Source organism: Erinaceus europaeus, chromosome 5, assembly GCF_950295315.1.
Source record: "Erinaceus europaeus chromosome 5, mEriEur2.1, whole genome shotgun sequence".
Lineage (NCBI taxonomy): Eukaryota > Metazoa > Chordata > Mammalia > Eulipotyphla > Erinaceidae > Erinaceus > Erinaceus europaeus.
Window position 1 is genome coordinate 88,952,913 of NC_080166.1, and position 23,857 is coordinate 88,976,769.

At 39.9% G+C, this 23,857-nt stretch overlaps 1 protein-coding gene and 1 pseudogene across 5 annotated transcripts in view; both read left to right on the forward strand.

The window, feature by feature from the left end:
- The window catches only part of PIBF1 (progesterone immunomodulatory binding factor 1), a 215,576-nt gene that overhangs the window by 48,908 nt on the left and 142,811 nt on the right, over positions 1 to 23,857 (forward strand). For all 5 annotated transcript variants that reach the window (XR_009549985.1, XR_009549986.1, XM_007526802.3 and 2 more), the window contains exon 10: positions 12,770 to 12,868. Coding sequence is in view for 3 of the 5 variants with exons in the window: in XM_007526802.3 (XP_007526864.2) it covers positions 12,770 to 12,868 (99 nt within the window). In the remaining 2 variants the exon portion in view is untranslated. The remainder of the gene's footprint in view (positions 1 to 12,769; positions 12,869 to 23,857) is intronic.
- Positions 14,527 to 15,354, forward strand: LOC103116855 (neugrin-like; annotated as a pseudogene).

The following is a 23,857-nucleotide window of genomic DNA, read 5'->3' on the forward strand; positions in this document are numbered from 1 at the left end:
GGTCTGGCTTCTGTAATTGCTTCTCTACTGGACATAGGCGTTGGCAGGTTGATCAGTGCTCCCAGCCTGTTTCCATCTTTCCCAAGTGGGTCAGGGGTCTAGGGAGGTGGGGTTCCAAGGCACATCAGTGATATCATCCATCCAGTGAAATCAGGTTGGCATCATGGTAGCATCTGCAACTTGGTGGCAGAGTACTAGAGCTGAAAGGTTACTCCTGGCATCTCTGGACACAATCTGAGTTTAAATGTTTTGAGGTGGAACTGGTTGCATTGATTTGGTTGAGCTCAGCAGATGTAGTATCAAATGATATGGATCAAGAGAGGTGTGAAGGAAAAGGATCCACACCCTAGAGGATCCAGGACTAGGAGAAATACTGGTATTATAGAGAATGTGGAAGGTTCCTGCTGTCTTAGAGTTTGAGAAGGAAATAGATAATTATTATTATAACCAAGTTACTTAGGATTTTCTGTATCAGACAAGACCTTACCATGATTTATGCCATTTAATGTTATTTACATATAGCTGTATCTTATATGTGACACAACCAGTTGCTTCTGTCTCCCTGATCTAAGACTATAGGTGATTTAATATTTCAAATTAGTATTCATTTTTAGAAATGTATAGACAATTTAAGCCCACTGTTAAATTTCAATCAGGTTGCCAGTTTGAAATCTTGAGTGCCTAGACTTAAGGAATATATACTCAGAATGGGGGTCTGTGCCTCAAAAAGTTCGAGACTTTCAATCTAGTTTTCCTCTCTCATATTGATTAAATAGTGATTTATAACATTATATGTTATTAGGAGTGTATATTAACACTATTCCTACCACCAAAGGTCTGTGTCCCTACCCTCACTACCCTATAGTGAAGCTTAAAATCTACCCTCACCCTCCACTCAGAGTTTTTTACTTTGGTGAAATATTCCAAACTCAGCCAAATTATACTTTGCTTTTCCCTGTCTGTTCATCCTTCTCAACTTCTGTTTATGAGTGTGATCATCCCATTTTTATGAATGTATATGCTTAGGGCAACAGGGAGATTAGGAATTCAGGGTGAGATATATACAGAGGGATTTTAAAAGGCCAGAGATAATTCTTTTACTCTTTTCCAAATTTTTCACTAGTCCTAGCCATGTGTTAAGTAAGAAAGAGCCTATAACTTGCAATCACTTTTTATTCAAAATTCAGGTTATAATGCATACTAGAAGGAGTATACACCTATCACATACTATGGGTTACATGAGCTTAAATTTCTGGTCTTAAAGCAATAAATTCACTTATTTAGCAAATACGTACTGAGAATCACCATCTACCAGATACATGTTGGATGCCATACATACAGGGGTGATCTCTGCCTTTACAAAGTGCTATAGTCTAATGGAAGACAAATCTAAATAGAGAAGCAATGGTAACCAACTAATGCATAAAATGACATAATACACAGGATGAAACCACGTAGACTTAAATGTATCAAATCCACTCTGGGAAGAAAAAATCAGGAAAGACTTCATGGAGAAAGAAAACCTAGGGTGATGCCTTAAGATGACTTAAGAATGGGAGTCAGGTGGTAGAGCAGTGGGTTAAGCGCAGGTGGAGCAAAGTGCAGGTGGAGCAAAGCGCAAGAACCGGCTTAAGGATCCTGGTTTGAGCCCCTGGCTCCCCACCTGCAGGGGAGTCGCTTCACAGGTGGTGAAGCAGGTCTGCAGGTGTCTATCTTTCTCTCCCCATCTCTGTCTTCCCCTCCTCTCTCCATTTCTCTCTGTCCTATCCAACAACGGTGACATCAACAATAATTACAACAATAAAAAAAAAGGGCAACAAAAAGGGAATAAAGAAATAAATATTAAAAAAAAAGATGACTTAATAATTAGGCTACCAGTTAGGGGAAAGGAGGAATTTAGAAGAATGAATGGATAATACCTATAAAAGCTCGGAGACAAACAAAATGAAGCATTTTTGAACAAATAAGCTAATTTAATATTCATAGAGTCTAGTTTAAGAGGCTAGAAGCTGCAAAAGATGAGACAGAAAAGAGGATGCATATGGGCCATTGTCTAAGAACAGTAGGAAGCAACTGAGAGATTTTCTTAAAAATATACAAGTGATGTGATTGTATGTAATGTAACCAATCTGCGATTTGGAGGATAAATTTAAGGAGTCATTTCTGTTATCTAGATGAGAGGTGGTAGTGAAAATGGAATAGGTAGTACAGACAGAGAGAAATTGAAAAAAAATATTTAGGAGTGAGTCAGCAGGAGTTAACTTACTGGATCAGGTTGGGAAGTGAAAGGTGAAGGATGTCAGCAGGTTTTTGGATTGGTCAACTCTTTCCTAAATGGATTTTTTAAAGCTTTTGGGGGGGGGGGGCATAGGAGGGGCAGACAATGAGACTTTAATCAGAAAACATGATAAACGTAGTTTAGTTTGAGTGTCATGTTTCTGTGAGATATACATCCAGAAACACTTATATGTTGCTCGACATCTCAGAAGGAAACTGTGGACATGAAAGGTCTGTTGGCATAGGTGATACTGTAACATGCAAATAATTTGGGCGGAGGGTTGATAGCATAATGGTTATGCAAAGGGACTCTCGTACCTGAGGCTCCAAATAATTTACATGGCCTCATAAACTTTGGGATAAGTAATTTTTTTGAATATTTCCTTTTTTTTTTTTTGAAGTCTCTGTTGCTAGTGTTTGAAAATATATTAAAAACTGCATTCTTTGGTGACATAAATTTCGATAGACTAGTTTTGCAGTTTAAGTAGGTTGGTAGTGTTTGGTTTAAAAACAGCTAAGATAATCATTTCTGGAAGCAGGGAACCTGAAAGCAGGTTTTCATTTCCCCAGTCCAAATGAATACATACCACCTAACCTGGAGATTCCAGGGATTGGGGCTGCTGTCCTCGAAAACCTGGCCAGGCCCATGGATATTGAAGCTTGAGTGGACAGTTGCCACTAGGTGGCACCAAACCACAGTCCAGGTCTGAATGAATTTGAGTTGCCCTGGAACTCCTTGCCCACTCATTGTCTATAGACTTCCCTGGATCATTATTAACCCCACAGTAACCCAACCCTATTTAATTTTTTATTTATTTTAATTATAATTTATTTATAAAAAGGAAACATTGACAAAACCATAGGATAAGAGGGGTACAATTCCACACAATTCCCACCACCAGAACTCCATATCCCATCCCCTCCCCTGAAAGCTTTCCTATTCTTTAACCCTCTGGGAGTATGGACCCAAGGTCATTGTGAGATGCATAAGGTGGAAGGTCTGGCTTCTGTAATTGCTTCCCCACTGAACATGGGCGTTGACAGGTCGATCTATACTCCCAGCCTGTCTCTTTCCCTAGTGGGGCAGGGGTTCTAGGGAATCGGAGCTCCAGGACACATTGGTGGGATTGTCTGTCCAGGGAAGTCTAAAGGCTGGAATCGTGCAGATGAAGAGTTGGGGGGGTCTCTGTTTTGTAGCTAGATAGTAGGTATATTTTAGTTATATTCCAAAGGGCCTGTGGCTACTAGTTTCTTTGTTTGTTGCCCTGAACCTGAAATCTGATATGCAGGTGAATCCAAGTTATTGTCTGGGAAATGATGTCATGGCTAGAAAAAGGACCAGAAAGCTGGATCAGGGAAGAGAGTAGCTCCCAAATATGGGGAAGGTGTATAAATATTGTTGACTGTAAACCCCATCAATTTGAGATGATCTGGGTCCTATATTCAGCTTAGGAGCCTATGTGACCTCTGCATCCCTGTAGATCCAAGTTTACATTCTGTGATCATGAATAGGAATGTTCCACGCCGCCCCAATATCAGGACCCATCTTCCTCAGGTGTAGCATAGAGGATGTTGTCCAGCCTTCCTTCGGAGGATGGAACATTCTCTACCGTTGTTGATGCAAGTTGAAGACAACCCTGTTGTTTTTTTTTATAGGACTGATTTTTTGAACCACAGTTTCCTCATTATAGCAGGATTTAATACCTTTGTCAAAGATTAGATATCCATAGGTGTGGGGCCTTATGTGTGGGCATCCAATTCTATTCTACTGCTCAGTTGACTATGTTCCAGTACCAAGCAGTTTTGATGACAATGGCCCTATAATACAATTTGAGATCAGGGAGTGTGATGCCTCCAGTTCTGTTCTTTCTTCTCAAGATTGTTTTGGCAATTCTAGCTCTTTTCTGGTTTCAGATAAACATTTGTAGATTTCTTCTATTCTAAAAACTGTTGTTAGGATCTTGATGGGGATATCATTAAATTTGTATATGCCTCTGTGTAGTATATTCATTTTGATGATGTTAATTCTTCCAACCCATGAACATGGAGTATCTTTCCACTTTGTGTCTTTTTCAGTTTCCTTGAGTAGTGACTCATGATTTTCAGTATACAAGTCTTTCACTTCTTCGGTTAGGTTTACACCTAGATATTTTATTGTTTTTGTTGCTATAGTAAAATGAATTGATTTCTGGATTTCATCATCTTCTAAATTAGTGTTTGCATAGAGGAATGCCACTGACTTTTGTATGTTAATTTTGTAGCCTGACATTTTACTATATTGCCTGATAATTTCCAAAAGCTTTCTGCTGGATTCTTTTGGCTTTTCTTTCCTTTTTTAAAATAATTTTTAAATTATCTTTATTTATTTATTGGATAGAGACATCCAGAAATCAAGAGGGAAGAGAGTGGTAGAGAGGGAGATAGATACCTGCAGCATTGCTTCACCACTTGCAAAGCTTTCCCCCTACAGGTGGGGACAGGGGGTCGAACCTGGGTTGTTGAGCACTGCAACATGTGCAGTTAACCAGGTACACCACCACCCAGCCAGCCCCTCTTTAGCTTTTTCTATGTATACTATCATATATCATCTGCAAATAGTGAGAGTTTGACTTCTTCTCTTCCTATCTGTATCCCTTTAATTCCTTGCTCCTGCCTGATTGCTATGGCAAGAACTTCCAGTACTATGTTGAGTAGTAATGGTGATAGTGGGCATCTTGTCTAGTACCTGATTTGAAGATAAATGCTTCCAGTTTTTCACCATTGAGTATGATGTTGCTATAATATATATGATGTTTGTTATATATAGACTATCTTCAGGAATTTTCCATCAATTCCCATTTTTTGTAGTGTTTTGGTCATAAAGGGATGTTGTATTTTGTCGAAGGCTTTCTCTGCATCTATTGATATGACCATGTGGTTTTTGGTCTTGTATTCATTGATGTGGTGGATCATGTTGATTGATTTACATATATTAAGCCATCCTTGCATCCCTGGGATAAACCCTACTTGGTCATGATGAACAATCTTTTTAATATACTGCTGTATCCGGTTGGCTAGAATTTGTTCAATACTTTAGTATCTATGTTCATCAGAGATATTGGTCTGTGGTTTTCTTTTTTTTTTTTTTTTTTGCTAAAAGAGGCCTCAGTAGGCAGAGGCAGATAGCCTAATGATTACACAAGGAGACTCTTATACCTGAGGTTTCAAAGTGCCAGGTTCCATCCCCTGCACCACAGGAAGCCAGAGTTGCGCTTTGGTTAAAAAAAAAAATTGAAAGAAGTCTCAACTATGTGTTGAATGGTTGCATGGACTGGTACTGCTTTCTACAGATGAGGTGTCAACTGGTTTAAATGGAAGCCTACGCAAAGATTTATTTCTTTTTAATTGCCAACAGGGTTGTTGCTGGGGCTGGGTGCTTGCATGATGAATACACCACTCCTGGTGATCTCTTTTTCTTTTTTCTTTTCTTTTCTTTTTTTTGCCTCCAGGGTTATTGCTGGGGCTTGGTGCCTGCATATGAATCCACTGCCCCTGGAGTCTGTTTTTTTCCTTTTTTTGCCCTTGTTGTTTATCATTGTTATTATTGCTATCGTCGTTGTTGGAGAGGCCAGGGAGAAATGGAGAGAGAAGGGAAGACAGAGAGGGGGAGAAAAAGATAGACACCTGCAGATCTGCTTCACCGCCTGTGAAATGATCCCCGCCCCTTGCAGGTGGGGAGCCAGGGGCTCAAACCAGAATTCTTACTTTTGTCCTTGTGCTTAGCGCCATGTGTGCTTAAGCCACTACTGCCTGGCCCCCTGGTCTTTAAAAAGAATTTTTTTTTTTTTAAATGAAGATAGATAAATTGATAGGGAAGGGGCAAGTAGAGACACCTGTAGCACCACTAGTGAAGCTTCCTCCCTGCATTTGGGGACTGGGGCTTGAATCTCTGTGTACTATCACTGGCCCCAACACAGAGCATTTTATGGAGATGCATGAAGTGCTTTTTATTTTGGTTATTAATATTTTTTTTTAAAAAAATTAAGCTATGATTTTGGTTAGATACTTATTTTTGGTCCTAGTTTTCACATATGACAGGAAAAAATAAAATAAAAATTCTGAATACCAATAGAATGTTAGGAAAATATCTGAAAATTTCAGCTTTTCTTTTTCTTTTGCCTCTACTGGGGCTCGGTGCCTGCACTTGGAATCCACTGCCCCTGGAGGTTATTTTTCCCATTTTGTTGCCCTTGTCGTTGTTATTGTTGTTGTTGTTGGATAGGACAGAGAGAAATGGAGAGAGGAGGGGAAGACCGAAAGGGAGAGAGAAAGATAGACACCTGCTTCACCACTTGTGAAGCGCCCTCCCTGCAGGTGGGGAGCTGGGGGCTCAAACTGGGACCCTTACGACGGTCCTTCCACTTTGCACCACCTGCGCTTAACCCACTGCGCTACCGTCCAGCCTCCAGAAAATTTCAGCTTTTAAAATGCATAGTTTCACAGCCTCTTGAAGAGAGGATGTTAAATAAAATTTCTGTTTAGAGAGTACAGGTCCAAAAATGATGACAGAGGACCTAGTGGGGGTTGTATTGTTATGTAAAAAAATAAAATAAAATTGTAAAAAAATTAAAAAATCTGTTTATCTCTTTTTATCATTGTATTTACTTAATTTTTAGCTATAGTAGTTAAAGGAAAAAACTATTGGCTATTTTTATGAATAGCAAATGATCCAGTTGCAGCCCTCTAATTCCTGCAATTTTCATCAGGCACAGAAATGAGCAAGTTGATGATTTGTCCTGCAACATAAAGCTGGACCGAGAGATGATTAATTCACTTTCCCTATAAATAAGCTTGTCTTATAAACATTTCTGTACTTTTTTATTCCAGCTGAAAACATGTTGACTTTCATTAACTAAAAATATTTTTACATTGAGGTAGAAGAATAGGTTGCTTAGTTGTGCTTACTGAGCTCTTCATGACAACCATGTTTTATCAAACTATTATTGATCAATTTCAAATTTTGACACACTGGTGATGTTTAAGTTATGACTTGCTCTTGGCATAACCAAACTCTGATTGGTTCCTATTAGAATTTCAAAAATTCCTCAGTTTGTCTTACTCTTTTAAATAATTCTTTTAAGTTCTTTTAAATCTTTTGAAGTATAAAAGTTAGATTTTTCTTATTGGTCAGTGAAATTTCTCTGCTGTTAGAAAGAAATGTAGTTTATCCTATACAGAATTTTGCTGTTATTCTTTGTTTTGTATAAAGGTTTTCTGTTTCAATTATGAGATACTTTGTGGTAAGCTTACTTGAGAAAGGCCTTCTCTACACAAATACACTACAATGTATATGGAATAATTTAAAAATGTTTTTTTACATTCGACAGTAAATAAAATAGTTTGTACATGCATAACATTTCCCAGTTTTCCATATAGAAATTATTTTACTTAGAGAAAGATTAAGAACTTAATTCTGTAAGTTTCTTGTTTGATTTTTGCTTAAGTGACCTCATGTTTCAATTGTTATAAGTGTTTAAGTCTTGGTTTGTGCTTGCTTCCCACCCCTTCCCCCTCACCTCAAGGGTTACTGCTGTGGTGCAGTGTCGGCACTATGAATCCACTGCTCCTGTGGCATTTGTTTGTTTGTTTATTTATTTATTTTTGATAGTACAGAGAAAAATTGGGAGGAGGGGAAGAAGGGGAGGGAGAAAGATAGACATCTGCAGACCTGCTTCACAGCTTGTGAAGTGACCCCCCTGCAGATGGGGAGTGGGGGGACTCGAATTGGGATTCTTTCTCCAATCCTTGCACTTTGTCCCTTTTCTCTAGTATAATATTGAAGCATTCACCCTTCCTTTTTTTTTTTTTTCCCTCCAGGATTACTGCTGGGGTTTGGTTCCCTGCACTATGAATCCACTGCTCCTGTGGCATTTTTTCAATTTTTTGGATAGAACAGAGAGAAATTGAGAGGGGAGGGGAAGATAGAGAGAGAGAGAGAAAGATAGACAGTTGCAGACCTGCTTCATCACTTGTGAAGCTGCCCCCCTGCAGGGAGGGAGCTGGGGCTCAAACCAGGATCTTTGGGCGAGTCTTTGTGCTTAGTACTATGTGCACTTAACCCATGAGCCACACTGCCTGGCCCCCAAAGCACCCCTTTTCACTCTAAAAATTGCTCATGTTGGGTGGGGGAGAGCATTTTTGGACAAGAGCTGTAGCTCTGAGGTACTGCGTTTCCTTTTGTACTTTACATAGAATTGTCCCCTTTCCTGCAGTGAGAAAGCTTTATGACAGTGAAGCAGTGCTACAAGTCTTTCTCTGTCCCTATCTTCCCCATCTCTCTCAGTTTCTCTCTGCCTTTATTAAAAAAAAAAAAAAAAAAAAGCGAAATAAAGGAAGTCTTAAAATAGGCAACATAATATGATGAAGAAAATGGGCAGTAGAGCCTGACAGTTTGATTGATTTTTGGACTCCATAGCTTGCATTCTGTGTGACTTTAGGCAAAAGTTTAACCTCTCTGTGTTTCAGTCTTTCCTACTTAAAAAAAGAAAAAAAAAAACTGAGGTAATGATACAGTCTTCATTTTGTAGGATTGTTGTGAGGATTAAGTTAGTTATTTTTTTAACTGATTTAATAATGATCGACAAGACTGAAGAATAAGAGGGGTACAATTCCACACAATTCCCACCACCAGAGCTCTGTATCCCATCCCCTTCATTGGAAGCTTTCCTATTCTTATTGCTCTGGGAGTATGGACTGAGGATCATTATGGGGTACAGAAGGTGGAAAGTCTGGACATGGGCATTGGCAAGTCAATCCATACTCCCAGCTTGTTTCTATCTTTCTAGCATGTGGTAATAAGCACTCTTATGTGTTTGCTAATTCTTTCTGTTACTGTTAATAGAACAATACTTAATAATATTTTTAGCTTATCTCCTTCACATTTAATTTAAAGTATTAAAAACCAATGATAACAGCCTAAGAGGTACCAAAGTACATAAGGCATTGGATTCTTAGACATGAGGTCCTAAGTTTGATCCCCAAAATTGCATGTGTCAGAGCAATGCTTTGTGTTCTCTCTTTCTCTGTCTCTGCCTCTGCCTGTGTGTGTGTGTGTGTGTGTATGTACTTTTTTTTTTTAATAGAGCGCTGCTCCACTCTGGAGTATGGTGGTGCAGGGGGTTGAACCTGGGACTTTAGAGCCTTAGGCACGAGAGTCTCTTAACATTTATCATTGTGCTGTCTATCCCTGTTCTATCCATATATATTACTAATGAATAAATAATTAAAAAAATCTAGTTGATCATATTTTAAAACTCAGTGTGTATGTTTTAAAAATAATTGTGCTAGGGACCGGGCAATAGCACAGCGGGTAAATTGCACATGGCGCAAAGCGCAAGGATGACATAAGGGTCCTGGTTTGAGGCCCCGGGTCCCCGCCTGCAGTAGAGGTCACTTCATGGGCAGTGAAGCTGGTCTGCAGGTGTCTATCTTTCTGTCCCCCTCTCTGTCTTCCCCTCTCTCTCCATTTCTGTCTGTCCTACCAACAATGATAGCAATAACAACAACGATCAACAAGGACAACCTCCAAGAGTAGTGGATTCGTAGTGCAGTCACCAAGCCCCAGCAATAATCCTGGAGGCAAAAAAAGAAAAAGACTTGTGTTGTTTCTTGTTAATGTATTCATATTTGGGGCAGTATACAGAATGTGTGGTACCTGATATCAAGAATAGTTTTATATAGATATTTTTATATCTATATTTTATATTTTATATATTTTATATCTTAACAGTAAACAAGTAGAACAGCTTCTGTCACATTCCCCTTAACTACCACTAACTATATCTATCTCCAATTTCAGTTTCTGCTATGTTTACTTTTATAAGTGAATGCTTCTTCAATATGCTGATCACATACTTGAGCTTTACATGTATACTGACCATCTCAGACTAACTTTAGTCAGTCTAATGGCCACACCCTGGATCTTGTTATCAACTAAAGTTGTGTCCAGGAAAACACTTTCCTACTTCTGAATCACCATTCCCAATAGCAGTCTTTCATCTTCTACCTAAATTGCACAGCTCCTTCTATTTAACCAGCGTCATTCCATCAGAACTTGAAGTCTTTTGTCTTTCCTGCTTTCTCCTGATGTATCAGCCCTTTTCTGTTTCCTTATTGCTCCTTCTTCTCCATGTGAGATCCCAAGGTTCATCCTCTCAGCTGGTCTTATATCCCAGACTTCATTCCTACTTAGAAACTTGTAATCTTTTTTTTTTATCTTTACCTGAAAATATTTTATTTAAAATGTTTATGTTGTTAAAATTTGTAGGCTCTTGCTGGGTGGGTAGCTTCACGGCGGGTAACAGAGACGTGGAGACAACGGCTGGGCAGGGAAGCTGTATTTCTTTATTCAGGAACAACGATTCATAAACTAAGACAAACTAATCACCAAACAGAACTCTGCTGTCTCTTTGCGGCGGCGCAAGCACTTTTTCTTTTACTCTGGAACTCAGGAACTCTCCAACTCTGGAACTCAGGAACCCAGGAACTCTCCAACTCTGGCACTCTCGAACTCAGGAACCCTCTCCCTTACTCTCGAACTCAGAAACTCTCGAACCCATGAACTCAGGAACCCTCCCTCAGGGTTCCTTGGGGCGGGGCCAAGCAGGCCCACGAAATTAATTGGACTGATCCAATTCTCTTGGCGAGGGGAGGGCTAGGACAAACCAATGTAAAGCATATGACAATTCCCCCTTTTCTTTTTAACTAAATGACTATAGTATCAAGGGTGTGGGGTGAACAGAAACATATATAACAAAAACCAGCATGTTGCCAAGGGAAGGCCTGAGGGGGCCATATCTGAAAAAAAAACATTTCTTGCCTCTGGGGGGCTACTTGCCTCGACGGGCAATTGCATGGGGGCGGGGAACGGCCTAGGGTCCCACAGGCAGCTGGCTGCAACTTACTATGAAACAAAACTTGTTATTAGCATATCTACTGCACGATCCAACGTTTCTAATAGAGAAGGAATTTGAGACTTTTACATATCAACAAAGTCTTTTAACCTTTTGTCACACCCATTCAAGATGGAGACACACCCTAGGTGTGGGCCGGAGAGGAAACCTCAGGCATGAGAATAATTAGCATAGCCATTGTGCGATCTACCATTTCTAATAGAGAAGGTAGTGTTTTACATATCAACAAGTCTATTTAACCTTTTGTTTAGACCAACTTAGTTAAAATATATTGATTGTTAACTAATTTTTACCTTAGACTTTAAATGTAAGTTAATTTTATCTTTATGAGAATTACATTGAAAACCTTTTTCATTTAACTATTATTTTTATTTGTTTATTGGATAGAGACAGCCAGAAATCAAGAGGGAAGGGTGATATAGGGAAAGACACAGGCCAGGTGATAGCGCACTGGGTTACATGCACATAGTATGAAGCGTAAGGACCCTAGGATGGATTTCAGTTCGAACGCCAGGTTCCCCACCTGCGTATGTCTCTTCGCAAGCAGTGAAGCAAGTCAGCAGGTGACTTTCTCGTTCTCTCTGTATCTTCCCCTCTTCTCTCAATCTCTTTCCTACCCAAAAAATGGAAAAAAATGGCCACAGGAGCAGTGGATTCATAGTGTAGGCACTGAGCTGCTGTGATAACCCTGGAGGCTGGGGGGCGGGGGGAGAGAGGGAGAGGGAGAGACCTGCAGCCCAACTTCACCACTCTTGAAGCTTTCCCTCTGCAGGTGAGAACGAGGGGCTTGAACTAAAGTCTTTGTGCACAGTAATATGTGCGCTAAACAGCCTATCCCCCAAAATATTTTATACAACATTTATTAAACTTTTTAATCACGGTTTTCTTTCAAGGATTAAATGTTTAGCATATTTTCAACCTATGTGGAGAAAGGTTTTGAAAAGGGTAGAATATTATAAGTTTTATGAAGAATAGCATTTGACGTGGACTATTTGTTCTACTCAGGCTTCTAAAGCTTGCTGCTAGAGAGAGACACACACACCAAGCCAGGCAAATGGATACAATGGACATTTTGGGTCACCAGCCTCTTTTAGGTTAAGACTGATATTGTCCAGTTCCAGGCAAATGGATTTGTGGCTCTTTAAAAGACAATAAATTAACAAAGAAATTATGAAAAGGACTAAAGCATTTATTTCTCCCTTGAAAAATGTATACTTGGGAGTTGGGCGGTAGCACAGCGGGTTAAGCGCACGTGGCACAAAGCGCAAGGACTGGAGTAAGGATCCCAGTTTGAGCCCCCAGCACCCCACCTGCAGGGGAGTCGCTTCACAAGCGGTGAAGTAGGTCTGCAGGTGTCTGTCTGTCTTTCTGGACTCCCCATGTCTTCTCCTCCTCTCTCCATTTCTCTCTGCCCTAACAATGACAACATCAATAACTAGAACAATAAAGGGTTGTGGGCAACAAAAGGAAAAAAAAAATAAATACAAATTTTAAAAAAGTATACTAATATAAATGAAGTAATGGAGGTGTCTGAATTTTAGAAATCTCCGTGAAGCAAGGGATAATGCTGTGGCTGAAAAGGACCGAGCAGTGATGGCTGAAAAGGATGCTTTAGAGAAACATGATCAGCTCTTAGACAGGTAAGCCTGCTGAACATAGAAATACTCAGACACTTCAACTTTTGTCACTGTTGCTTTTTCTTCTAGAAAAACGTCTTTTTATCATAGTATGATTTTCATTTCCACTGGGATATAACTCACATACATTATTCTTGTAAAAGGTGATTATGGCATATATTGAAACAAGATGTAGAACAGTTCAGTCACCCCCATGAGAGTTTCTTTAGCGTCTTTTCTCAATTTGAACCACTGCCCTTCAAGAGGCAAACACTTTTTGATTCCTGCCACCATAGTTTTGTTTTACTCTTCCGAAACTAAAATTGAGTCATATAAAATATAGTGTTTCGTGTCTGTTTCTTTTGTCCATTTTGTCATTATATCAGTAATTCACTCTTTACTATTTCTGTATGAACATGTCATAATTGGTCTATTCATTTGCCTGTCAATGGACATTTTGATTATTTTCAGTTTGGAGTGATCATGAATAAAACTGCTATGAACATTTTGTACAAGTCCTTTTGGGGGAGCAGGTATTTTTATTTCTTTTGGATAAATGCCCAGGAATGAAAATGTTAATCATATATAGATGAGTGTTCTACTCTAAAAGAACCTGCCAAACTGAACTCTTGCCTTTGTGCCATTGTGTACTCCCGGCATCATTTTTTAGAAGTTTATATTGTCTGGCTTATGTATGTTGAAGGGAGAAGAGAGAGGATGATTTTCTATCTACCAGTAGAAAAGGATATATAATTACTGAGATCAAAAGAAAATCACTGATGATTATAAGATTAAAATGACATTACTTAGTTGAACATTCCAAGTTTTTATGGATCAACTATTATACAGAGTAAATACATTGCTTTCCTCATTTTCTTTAAAAGAAAAAAATAATTTTGAGCAGAAAGGTTGCTAAAAAGGGTTGGGTGGTGGTGCACCTAGTTGAGCACACATGGTACAGTGTGCAAGGACCCGAGTTCCAGCCCTCAGTCCCCACCTGCAAAAGGGAAAGTTGTGCAAGTGGTGATGCAGGACTGCAGATGTCTCTCTGTGTCTCTCCTGCTCTACTTCCCCTTTAAATTTCTGGCTCGTGCTCTCTCTCTCTCTTCCTCTATATCTCCCTTTCTCAGTTTCTCTGCCTCTATCCAAGATAAATAAAATAAATAAATAACAATTTAAAAGGAGAAAAGAAAGGTTTGAAGATAATGCTCAGTAAATTTTCATTGTTAAATTAATACTTTAATATTAATTTGTAATAACTGATATGAAACTAAAAATTAAGGCAGAACTTCATATTCTTAAGTTACTGTCAACCTTTTTAGACTCCGAATCTTTTAGAATGGTTTGAATTGTTAAACGTCTGAGTTGGGTTTTCATGGTCGCAAGTGGGCTAGCGCGGCGTGGGTGGGGGGGGTGGGGGGGCGGATGGCTGGCGCGGGCTGTAGTGGCCCGACCCTGATTGCTGCAGGAGGTGGAGAGGTAAGGTAAGCGGGAGCTGCAGGAGGTGGAGAGGTAAGGGCTCCCTCAGGGACCTCCGGCCAGGGGCGCAGGGCGGAGGCGCCAGGAGCCAGCGTCTGGCCTGCGGGTGTTGGAGGCTCCGTGACCCGCGACCCGCCGCCTGGCCGCCGCGGAGCAGCTCTGGTCACTGCTTCTTTCCCCAGCGCCCTGAGAAGGCAGAGAAAAGCCATTCGGTTCCAGAAAAGTCAGAGGCAGATGCAGGCTCCCTCCGCCCTGCCCAGGACCCTCACGAGGGAAGCCATGGAGCAGATCTGGCATTTACATAAGGAATTTGTAGAGACCTGGTCAGTTCCCAGATTGGCTGTCAGCAGTGATGTGATCCGAAGAGTCTTAAAAAGCAAGTTTGTACCCACCTTGGAACAAAAACTGAAACAGGATCAGAAAGTCCTCAAGAAAGCTGGGCTTGCCCACTGCCTCCGTCAGTCCCAGGGTCCTGTGGATAGCTCAAAGCCTCTTTTTGCAGGCCACCTGGTACCAGGTCCTTTGCTGATACAGGAAGTGAGCTCGCACCCCAAGACCAGGGTCCGACCTCAGCTTTGAAAGTGATGGAGTCAAACATTCCCAGTACAGCCACAAGGAGACTGAAGAGAAGGGATGAAGAATCCAAGCCCTGGGGGGGGGGGGGGGGGGGGGGAGGCTGCGCCCATGGCTCTGAGGCCCCAGGTCATCAGCTGCTGCAGCGGAAGCGCTCTGTTGATACTTGCATTGGCCACAGAGAAACTGGCAGCGGTGGATGGCTAGGTGCCAAGCTGAAAGAATCTAAAACAAGGGATCCAGGTGACCAGAACTTCAGCAGCAAAGTGGTGCAGAGTTCTTTGATGATAACGGGAACTTCCTGTACAGAATTTGAGCTTGAGTCTGACTGGAAATGCAACCCAAAATAGCCAGTTGTGTATTTGGAGCTACCTGCAAATAGACTAAACACCTAGGAATAGGAAGTGATAAGCCTGGGATGAGGGAAGAAGGAGCTGCTTGGATATGAATCTGACAAGAGGCAGTGTCTCTTAAGTATCCAGGGCAAATTTGGGTGGGTGGGTGGGTGACAGCTGGTAGAGAGAGCTCAGGCAGTTGGGATACTGCTCACCTGGTCTCTGGGTTTCAACCAGCCCTTGTCGCACTTGTTAGGATTTACTGCAGTACTTGTAGATGTGTGGGAGCAAATGAAAGGTTTGCCACCTGATTTCCTTAGTTTGCTAATGGACAGCACAGTAGTAGAACTTCGGGTGTTTCCAGTGTAAGCACAATAAAAGTGAAACATAGCAGTCCTTGGATTGTGCTTTCTGCAAAAAGTGTCCTTTGTCATTAAACATTGGTGGGGAGGGTGAGACAGAGGAATTCTTGACAAAAAGCTACACAAATTTTGTGATTCTAGCAACTATAAACTAGACTTCTTTTAGTGGCTAGGGCTCTGAGAGACAGTGACACCCCCCAAAGAAGAGGGGCATGCAAAGTCTTAAAGACTCAGGCCATAATCTTCACCCACTTTGAAAAGCTTAAATGTTTTCACTGAATTTTTGCAAGTGTGTTGTGCCAGAAACATAATAATTCCTCTCTGCAAATAAACATTTGTTGTTGAAAAAAAGAAAAAGTTTGAGTTCATGTCAACTTTATAAACTAGACTTATGGAGGAATTTTAATACATACAATATTGAGCCAGAGAGATAACTCAGTGTTAGAGCAGGATATTTGCATGCCTGAGGCCCCTGAGGCCTCAGGTTCAGTTTTTGGCACCACCATATATCAGCTGAGCACAGTGCTCTGGTCACCTCTCTTCCTCTCTGTATGAACTCTATAATAATATGAACTCTATAATTCACTTTTAAACTCTTAATGAAAAGGTGTTTATTCTTAATTTAAGTCAGAATAAAAGCTTATTTTCTCAAATCCTAAATTTTAGCCACCTTCATTATTTATAGTAGTTTTAAGAACAAGGCAAACAAGGGGGAGAAAGTTTTTCTAAACACTATGAAGAAAAATATGTCATACTCAGGACTATAAAAGATATTTCAGCAGTAGCGCAATGGGTTAAGCGCAGGTGGCACAAAGTGCAAGGACTGGCCTAAGGATCCTGGTTTGAGCCCCCAGCTCCACACCTGCAGGAGAGTCGCTTCACAAGCGGTGAAGCAGGTCTGTAGGTGTCTTTCTCTCCCCCTCTCTGTCTTCCCCTCCTCTCTCCATTTCTCTCTGTCTTATCCAACAATGACAATAATAACTACAACAATAAAACAACAGGGGCAACAAAAAGGGAATAAATAGATAAATATTTTTTTTAAATAATAACTACGGCAATAAAACAGCAAGGGCAACAAAAGAAAATACATAAATAATTTAAAAAATTTTAAAGATATTTAAGGACCAAAACTTTATTGAACAAATTAGAATAATATCTAGAAATGTAATTCTAACAGAGCATGCACATAGCTCAGCTAATAGACTGCAGGATTTATATGCCGAGCCTCCTAGTTCAGTCCCACGGGTCACATGTACCAGAGTGGTTTTCTGGTCTCTATATCTAACACACACACACACACACACACACACACACACACACACACATCAAATAAAATTTCAAAAGTTTTAAAAAGTAACTATCTTATATTAAATCAGTAAAATACATCTTTAGAAATATTTGTGCCTACCTATCTTTTTAGTTATATTATTGACAATTGAAGGAGAATTCATGTGTTTTCAAAGGATTTACCTTATTTCATGAGATGGAGAAAACCAGAGCATTACTCTGGCATATGCAGTGCTGGGGATGGAACTCAAGGCTTCATGCTTGCAAGTTGAGATCTTGACCACTGCACCACCTCCAGGACCATAAGTCAGAATAATTTATGTTCAAACTTCAAAACTTCGTGACACCTAACAAACTTCACTCTAACATTTCTCCTTTTTAGGTATTTGTGGCAAAGTATTTTTCCTATTGTACTTTTTCTCTTCATACGAATTTTTTTCTTATGAATACATACATTATACTTTTCAACCAGAACAGTGTTTTATCACTATTTCTAAAATAAATAAATATGTTTTAAAATAATACTGACTTTCCTGCAAAAACTGAAAAGTGATAATACATTGTGTTTATATAGGAATGAACAAGCAGGCAATCACACATATTATTAGAATTTTAAATTGGCACAATTCTATGAAAAATAATATATCAATACACATCAGAAATATAAACATACATTGCTTCTAACCCAAGAATTTAACTTCTACTACATTATCCTTCAGATAGACCTTTTTTTTTTTTTGCCTCCAAAGTTATCGCTGGGGCTTGGGGCTTAGAGCTCCTTGGGCCATTTTTTCCATTTTACTGGATAGGGCAGAGAGAAATTGAGAGGGGAGGGGAAGGTAGAGAGGGGGAGAGAAAGATAGACTCTCCAGTCCTACCCCTCTGCAGGTGGGGAACTGAGGTCTAAAACCGGGATCTTTGTGCAGGTCCTTGTGCTTTAGTACTACATGTGCTTAACCGGGTGCACCACCACCTGGCCGCTCCGATTTATTAGCAGGGCCTGGAGATAGCTCTTTGTGAGGCTTTCAGATTTGTGCTCTCAAATTTGTCCCCCTCCACCACAGTACCTCTCTATCGGTCCACTATGGTGCACTGGAGCCCGTCCACCCTTTGTTCTCACACCCATCCTTTCTGGCAACCACAGCTCTGTAGTCAAGAACACAAAGATGGCCGCCTGGGAGGCAGCATAGAGACTAGAGCTTAGACTTCAAGGTATGAGGTCCCAAATTTGATGCCTGGCATTGCATGTGCCAGAGTGAAGGTCTCATGCATGTAGTCTCGCTCTCTCTCCTTATCTTTTGTGTTAGTCTCTTTTTGTTTTGTGCCAGAGCACTGCTCAGCTGTGGCTTATGGTGTTACTGAGGATTGATACTAGGACCTCAGAGACTCAGCCATTAAAGTCTTTTGCATTGTGATAGCTCCCCAGCTCTAATAAACAAATCCTTAGAAAACAAAGACTCTTAAGGATTTCTCTGTTCACCTCTCCTCTCCTCCCCTCCTTCCTATACCTGTCCCCCTAACACACACACACACACACACACACACACACACACACAACACACACTGTTTCTAAAGTAAAGAAAGAAAAATTGCAACAACAAGAAAAAAAATAACTCCATCCAAAAATGGGGGGAGGACCTGGACAGAATGTTCACCACAGAAGAGATCCAAAAGGCTGAAAAACACATGAACAAATGCTCCAAGTCTCTGATTGTCAGAGAAATGCAAATAAAGACAACAATGAGATACCACTTCACTCCTGTGAGAATGTCATACATCAGAAAAGAAAAATTAGTCCAGGAAGGTAACTCAGTGATGGTATTGTGCATGCATGCACCAGATACCAGAGCTGCATGAAAACGAATAATTAAAAAAGGCCTCAGACATGCCTATACACAATTTTCTAATCAGGTGTAATTAGTCTTAATTCTTTTCACTTATATTAAACTTTTTTCTTTGGTAAATGCTTCACTTAATGATTAAATAACCTATTATTATGAAGAAAATGAAGTAGCATGCCACTTTAAGACATGAATGAAAGACTCTACTCAGGGATTTAAATATCTACAAAAGAATGGACTTTTCTCAGGCATATAAAAAGGCCCAACTATGTCCCTATTCAAGTTCAACAGCTTATCTAATAAGTAACAAATATCGAGCTTTCATGAACATGAACAGTTATTATCTCATGTTCTGTTGAATTTCTGCTTGCACTGTGGTCATTGTTTCTGTCAAAAAAAAAAAGCTGAAAGTTTTAAACTCGGTCAGTGTGAATAGTAAACTAAAATAAATGCACTATTATATCTGTCGAAACCTACATGAGTAGCATACATATGAACTAAAAGTATAAGCTTACAATCTGTAGTAATTTTAATAATCTTTCAGTTATGGTTGTCTTGTTTTAAAATATATACCCTGTATTTTAAAATACATCTGGAGGGGGTGCTGGGTGGTGGCACACCTGGTTGGGCACAAAGACCCAAGTTCAAGCCCCGAGTCCCCACCTGTAGGGGGAAGCTTCAAATATGGTGAAGTAGTACTGCAGGTGTCTCTCTGTGTCTCCCTCTCTAATTACCCCCATCCCTCTTGATTTTTGTCTCTATCCAGTAAATAAATAAACCCATGACTTATAAAAATAATTTCAAATAGTTTTCACTCTATTTTAAAATGGATATAGTTTTCACTCTATTATAAAATGAATATCAGTTATGAGGGCCAGGCTGTGGCACATTTGGGTAAACTCACACATTGCAGTGCGCACAGACCCAGGTTCAAGCCCCTGATCCCCACCTGTAGGGGGAAAGCTTCAAATATGGTGAAGCAGGGTTGCAGGTGCCTCTCTCCCTCTCTGTCTCCCCTCTCAATTTCTCTCTGTCTCTATCCAATGATAAATAAACATATATATATATATATATATATATATATATATTAAAATGAGAAAATAAAATGAATATCAGTTCAAATTTCCTGTTTGATTCCTATAACTCATCTGTAATAGTAAGATTCGTTTTCAATTTTTACTTGTAGAAGACAAAAGCAAGAGGAAGATCAGGTGACTAGTGAATTTAAGGTCTTTAGGACTAGCTCATGTTTGATACAGAGAACATCTGTTTTAAATTTCAACTTAGTAATGCAATGAGTACCACCTCAGCATGCTTCACTTCAGACTTTCCAGAGACATTAGGCATGGAATGCCAATAATTTTTTTGTTTGTTTGTTTTGATTATTTTTTATTTTTTCTTTTTTTTATTTTTATTTTTTATTAAAGAAAGGATTAATTAACAAAACCATAGGGTAGGAGGGGTACAACTCCACACAATTCCCACCGCCCAATCTCCATATCCCACCCCCTCCCCCGATAGCTTTCCCATTCTCTATCCCTCTGGGAGCATGGACCCAGGGTCATTGAGGGTTGCAGAAGGTAGAAGGTCTGGCTTCTGTAATTGCTTCCTCGCTGAACATGGGCGTTGACTGGTCGGTCCATACTCCCAGTCTGCCTCTCTCTTTCCCTAGTAGGATGGGTCTCTGGGGAAGCTGAGCTCCAGGACACATTGGTGGTGTCTTCAATCCAGGGAAGTCTGGCCGGCATCCTGATGACACCTGGAACCTGGTGACTGAAAAGAGAGTTAACATACAAAGCCAAACAAATTGTTGAGCAATCATGGACCCAAAGCTTGGAAAAGTGGAGAGGAAGTATTAGGGAGGTACTCACTGCAAACTCTAGTATACTTCTGCTTTCTTACTTTGGTGCCATACTCCAAACTCAGTCAATTTCTGCTTTGCATTTCTACTTCTTTTTTTTTTTTACATGCATAACATTCCCCAGATTCCCATTTAGCAATACAACCCCCACTATTTCATTCATCATTTTTCATGGACCTGTATTCTCCCCACCCACCCACCCACCCCAGAGTCTTTTACTTTGGTGTAATACTCCAATTCCATTTCAGGTTCGACTTGTGTTTTCTTTTCTAATCTTGTTTTTCAACTTCGGCCTGAGAGTGAGATCATCCCATATTCATCCTTCTGTTTCTGACTTATTTCACTCAACATGATTTTTTCAAGGTCCATCCAAGATCGGCTGAAAACGGTGAAGTCACCATTTTTTACAGCTGAGTAGTATTCCATTGTGTATATATACCACAACTTGCTCAGCCACTCATCTGTTGTTGGACACCTGGGTTGCTTCCAGGTTTTGGCTATTACAAATTGTGCTGCCAAGGAATGCCAATAATTAACCCTCATTACTCAGGTGAGACCTTTCCTTTCATGGTATTCTCTAATTCCATTCCAGGAGGTTCACTTCCTAACAAAGTCCCAAAACCTAGATATAGACCAGGTCCCATAAGATAGAGCATATGTTCACATGTATCCATTAAATTAGGGCAAAATATATACCTGAAAGCAAAAATACACAATAGTCTGTAGTGAGTCAGTATCAAATTCATAAAGAGATAGTGTCTACTTAGACTTAGATAGCCTCCTCACATACTTCCTATTACAGTTCTCTCACTCACTCCAAAGCTAACATTATCAAAGCAAGGACTGCAAAAGCCGAATAAGGGCAAGAGACGGGAATACTTTAATGATGACTCTTTAGTCACTATCAGGCCACCCCATCAGCTGTGGCCCTATTTGGGGAATCCTGAGGTTCCCAAACAGACATGATAGGCCTAGACCTCAAATAAATCCCCCTCTCCATTGTTACTGGTCATTTCTATCAGAAACAACAAAATAGACCCCATTGTGGGCCCTCATAGAACCTTGCCCTCAACTTGGATCAATAATGGTAGATTGTCCCATCCTCTGAAGGGAGGATGGACAACATACTCTTATGCTACACCTGAGGAAGATTGGTCCTGATATTGGGGCAGCATGAAACATTCCTACTCATGACCACAGAATGTGAGCTCAGATCTAGAGGGATGCAGAGGTCACACAGGCTCCTAAGCTAATTATGGGCTCCAGATTACATCAAATCAATGGGGTTTACAGTCAACAATATTTATACCCCTTTCCCATATTAGGGAGCTCTCTTCCCTGATCCAGCTTGCTGGTCCTTTTCCCAGCCATGACATCATCTCCCCAGACAATAACTTGGATCCACCGGCATATCAGATTTCAGGCTCAGGGGCAAAAAGAAAAATGAAAAAAAAAAAAAATCTAGTATAGTCACAGCTCCTTTGGAATTTAACTAAAATATGCCTATTAGCTAGCTACAAAATGGAGACACCCCCAACTCTTCATCTACACTATTCCAGCCCTTAGGTCCATGATTGGTCAACAACTTGTTTGGCTTTATATGCTAACTCTTGTCAACCACCAGGTTCCAGATGCTAGCATGATGCCGACCAGACTTCCCTGGACAGACAACCCCACCAATGTGTCCTGGAGCTCCGATTCCCCAGAACCCCGCCCCACTAGGGAAAGGAGAGAGGCAGGCTGGGAGTATGGATCGACCGGTCAATGCCCATATTCAGCGGAGAAACAATTACAGAAGCCAGACCTTCCACCTGCTGTATCCCACAATGACCTTGGGTCCATACTCCCTGAGGGTTAAAGAATAGGAAAGCTATCAGGAGGGGATGGGATACAGAGTTTTGATGGTGGGAACTGTGTGAAGCTATACTCTTCTTATCTTATGGTTTTGTCAATGTTTCCTTTTTATAAATAAAAATTAAAAAAAATTCTACTTAGTAATTTATACCCAGGAGTAGAAAAGTTTTAACATTCCTTTATTCCCTTACCTTATTCTCATATTGTTGTGTCTTATTTGTTTTTTATTCTGCTACTAATTTCTGGAGAAATCAAGAAATGTTAGTTTCACTTGCAAAGTAGATTTAATGGGATAAAGGATATTGAGGCTTGGGGTCAAGTAGTTAAGTGCACACATCACACTATGTAAGGACCCAGGTTCAAGCCCCTGGTCCTCACCTACAGGGGGAAAGCTTCACAAGTGGTGGAGCAGAGCTGCAGTTATCTGTGTCTCTGCCTCTCTATCTCCTCTTCTCTCAATTTCTCTCTTTCTCTGCCCAATTATATATATATATATATATATATATATATATATATGTTTTAAAAGGATATCGAGATTTGAAATAAGAGCTGTAGTATTGCATCAACTTTTGTTTTGCTTTCAAAGCTGTGATTCCTGGTCTTTGTGGTTACATATAGGAATTCCCAATTATAATCATTATATAAATGCAGAGATACCTATGTTATAATCACAATAAGTGCTCTGTAATACTTTTTTGTGAACAAAATAGATAATGAATTTGCAGTTTATTTTAATGGAGAATAATTACTTATTGAGAAGACAGAGAGACCAGAACTTGCCTCTGCCATATTATATTGCACCAGTAAATGATGACCCTGCCTCCCACATGCAGGCCAAGTGTTTTGCATTAAGCAGCCTCTGACCCTGGAACTTTTATTGCCTCAAAGAAAACTTTTAGTATTTTAATATTTTCATTTATGGATTTACAAAACACTGTAATTAGTGAGCCACTGAAGATTTTTTATAATTTATAAAAATTACCTTTTTTAAAAAAATTATTTCTTCTATTCTTTGCTGTATTATATCTCCCCAGTAATTTTCTTTGTTTATATTAAAGTAGTCTAAGCATATGTTATTCTTAAATATTCCCCTCACTTTTAAACTACTGTTTCATCTACTTATCTGTTCACTTTCATTTGCATTTATCTTTAGCTAGACTCATTTCTTCCTAAGTGACTACAAGTGACTTTCTTTTTTTTTTTTAAATACTGGTTGCTTTTTAAAAAATATTTATTTTCCCATTTGTTACCCTTGTTTTTTTGCATTGTTGTAGTTATTATTGTTATTGATGTTATCATTGTTGGATAGGACTGAGAGAAATGGAGAGACTCTGGTAAGAAGGTACAACTCCACACAATTCCCACCACCAGATCTTCGTATCCCATCCCCTTGATAGCTTTCCTATTCTTTAACCCTCTGG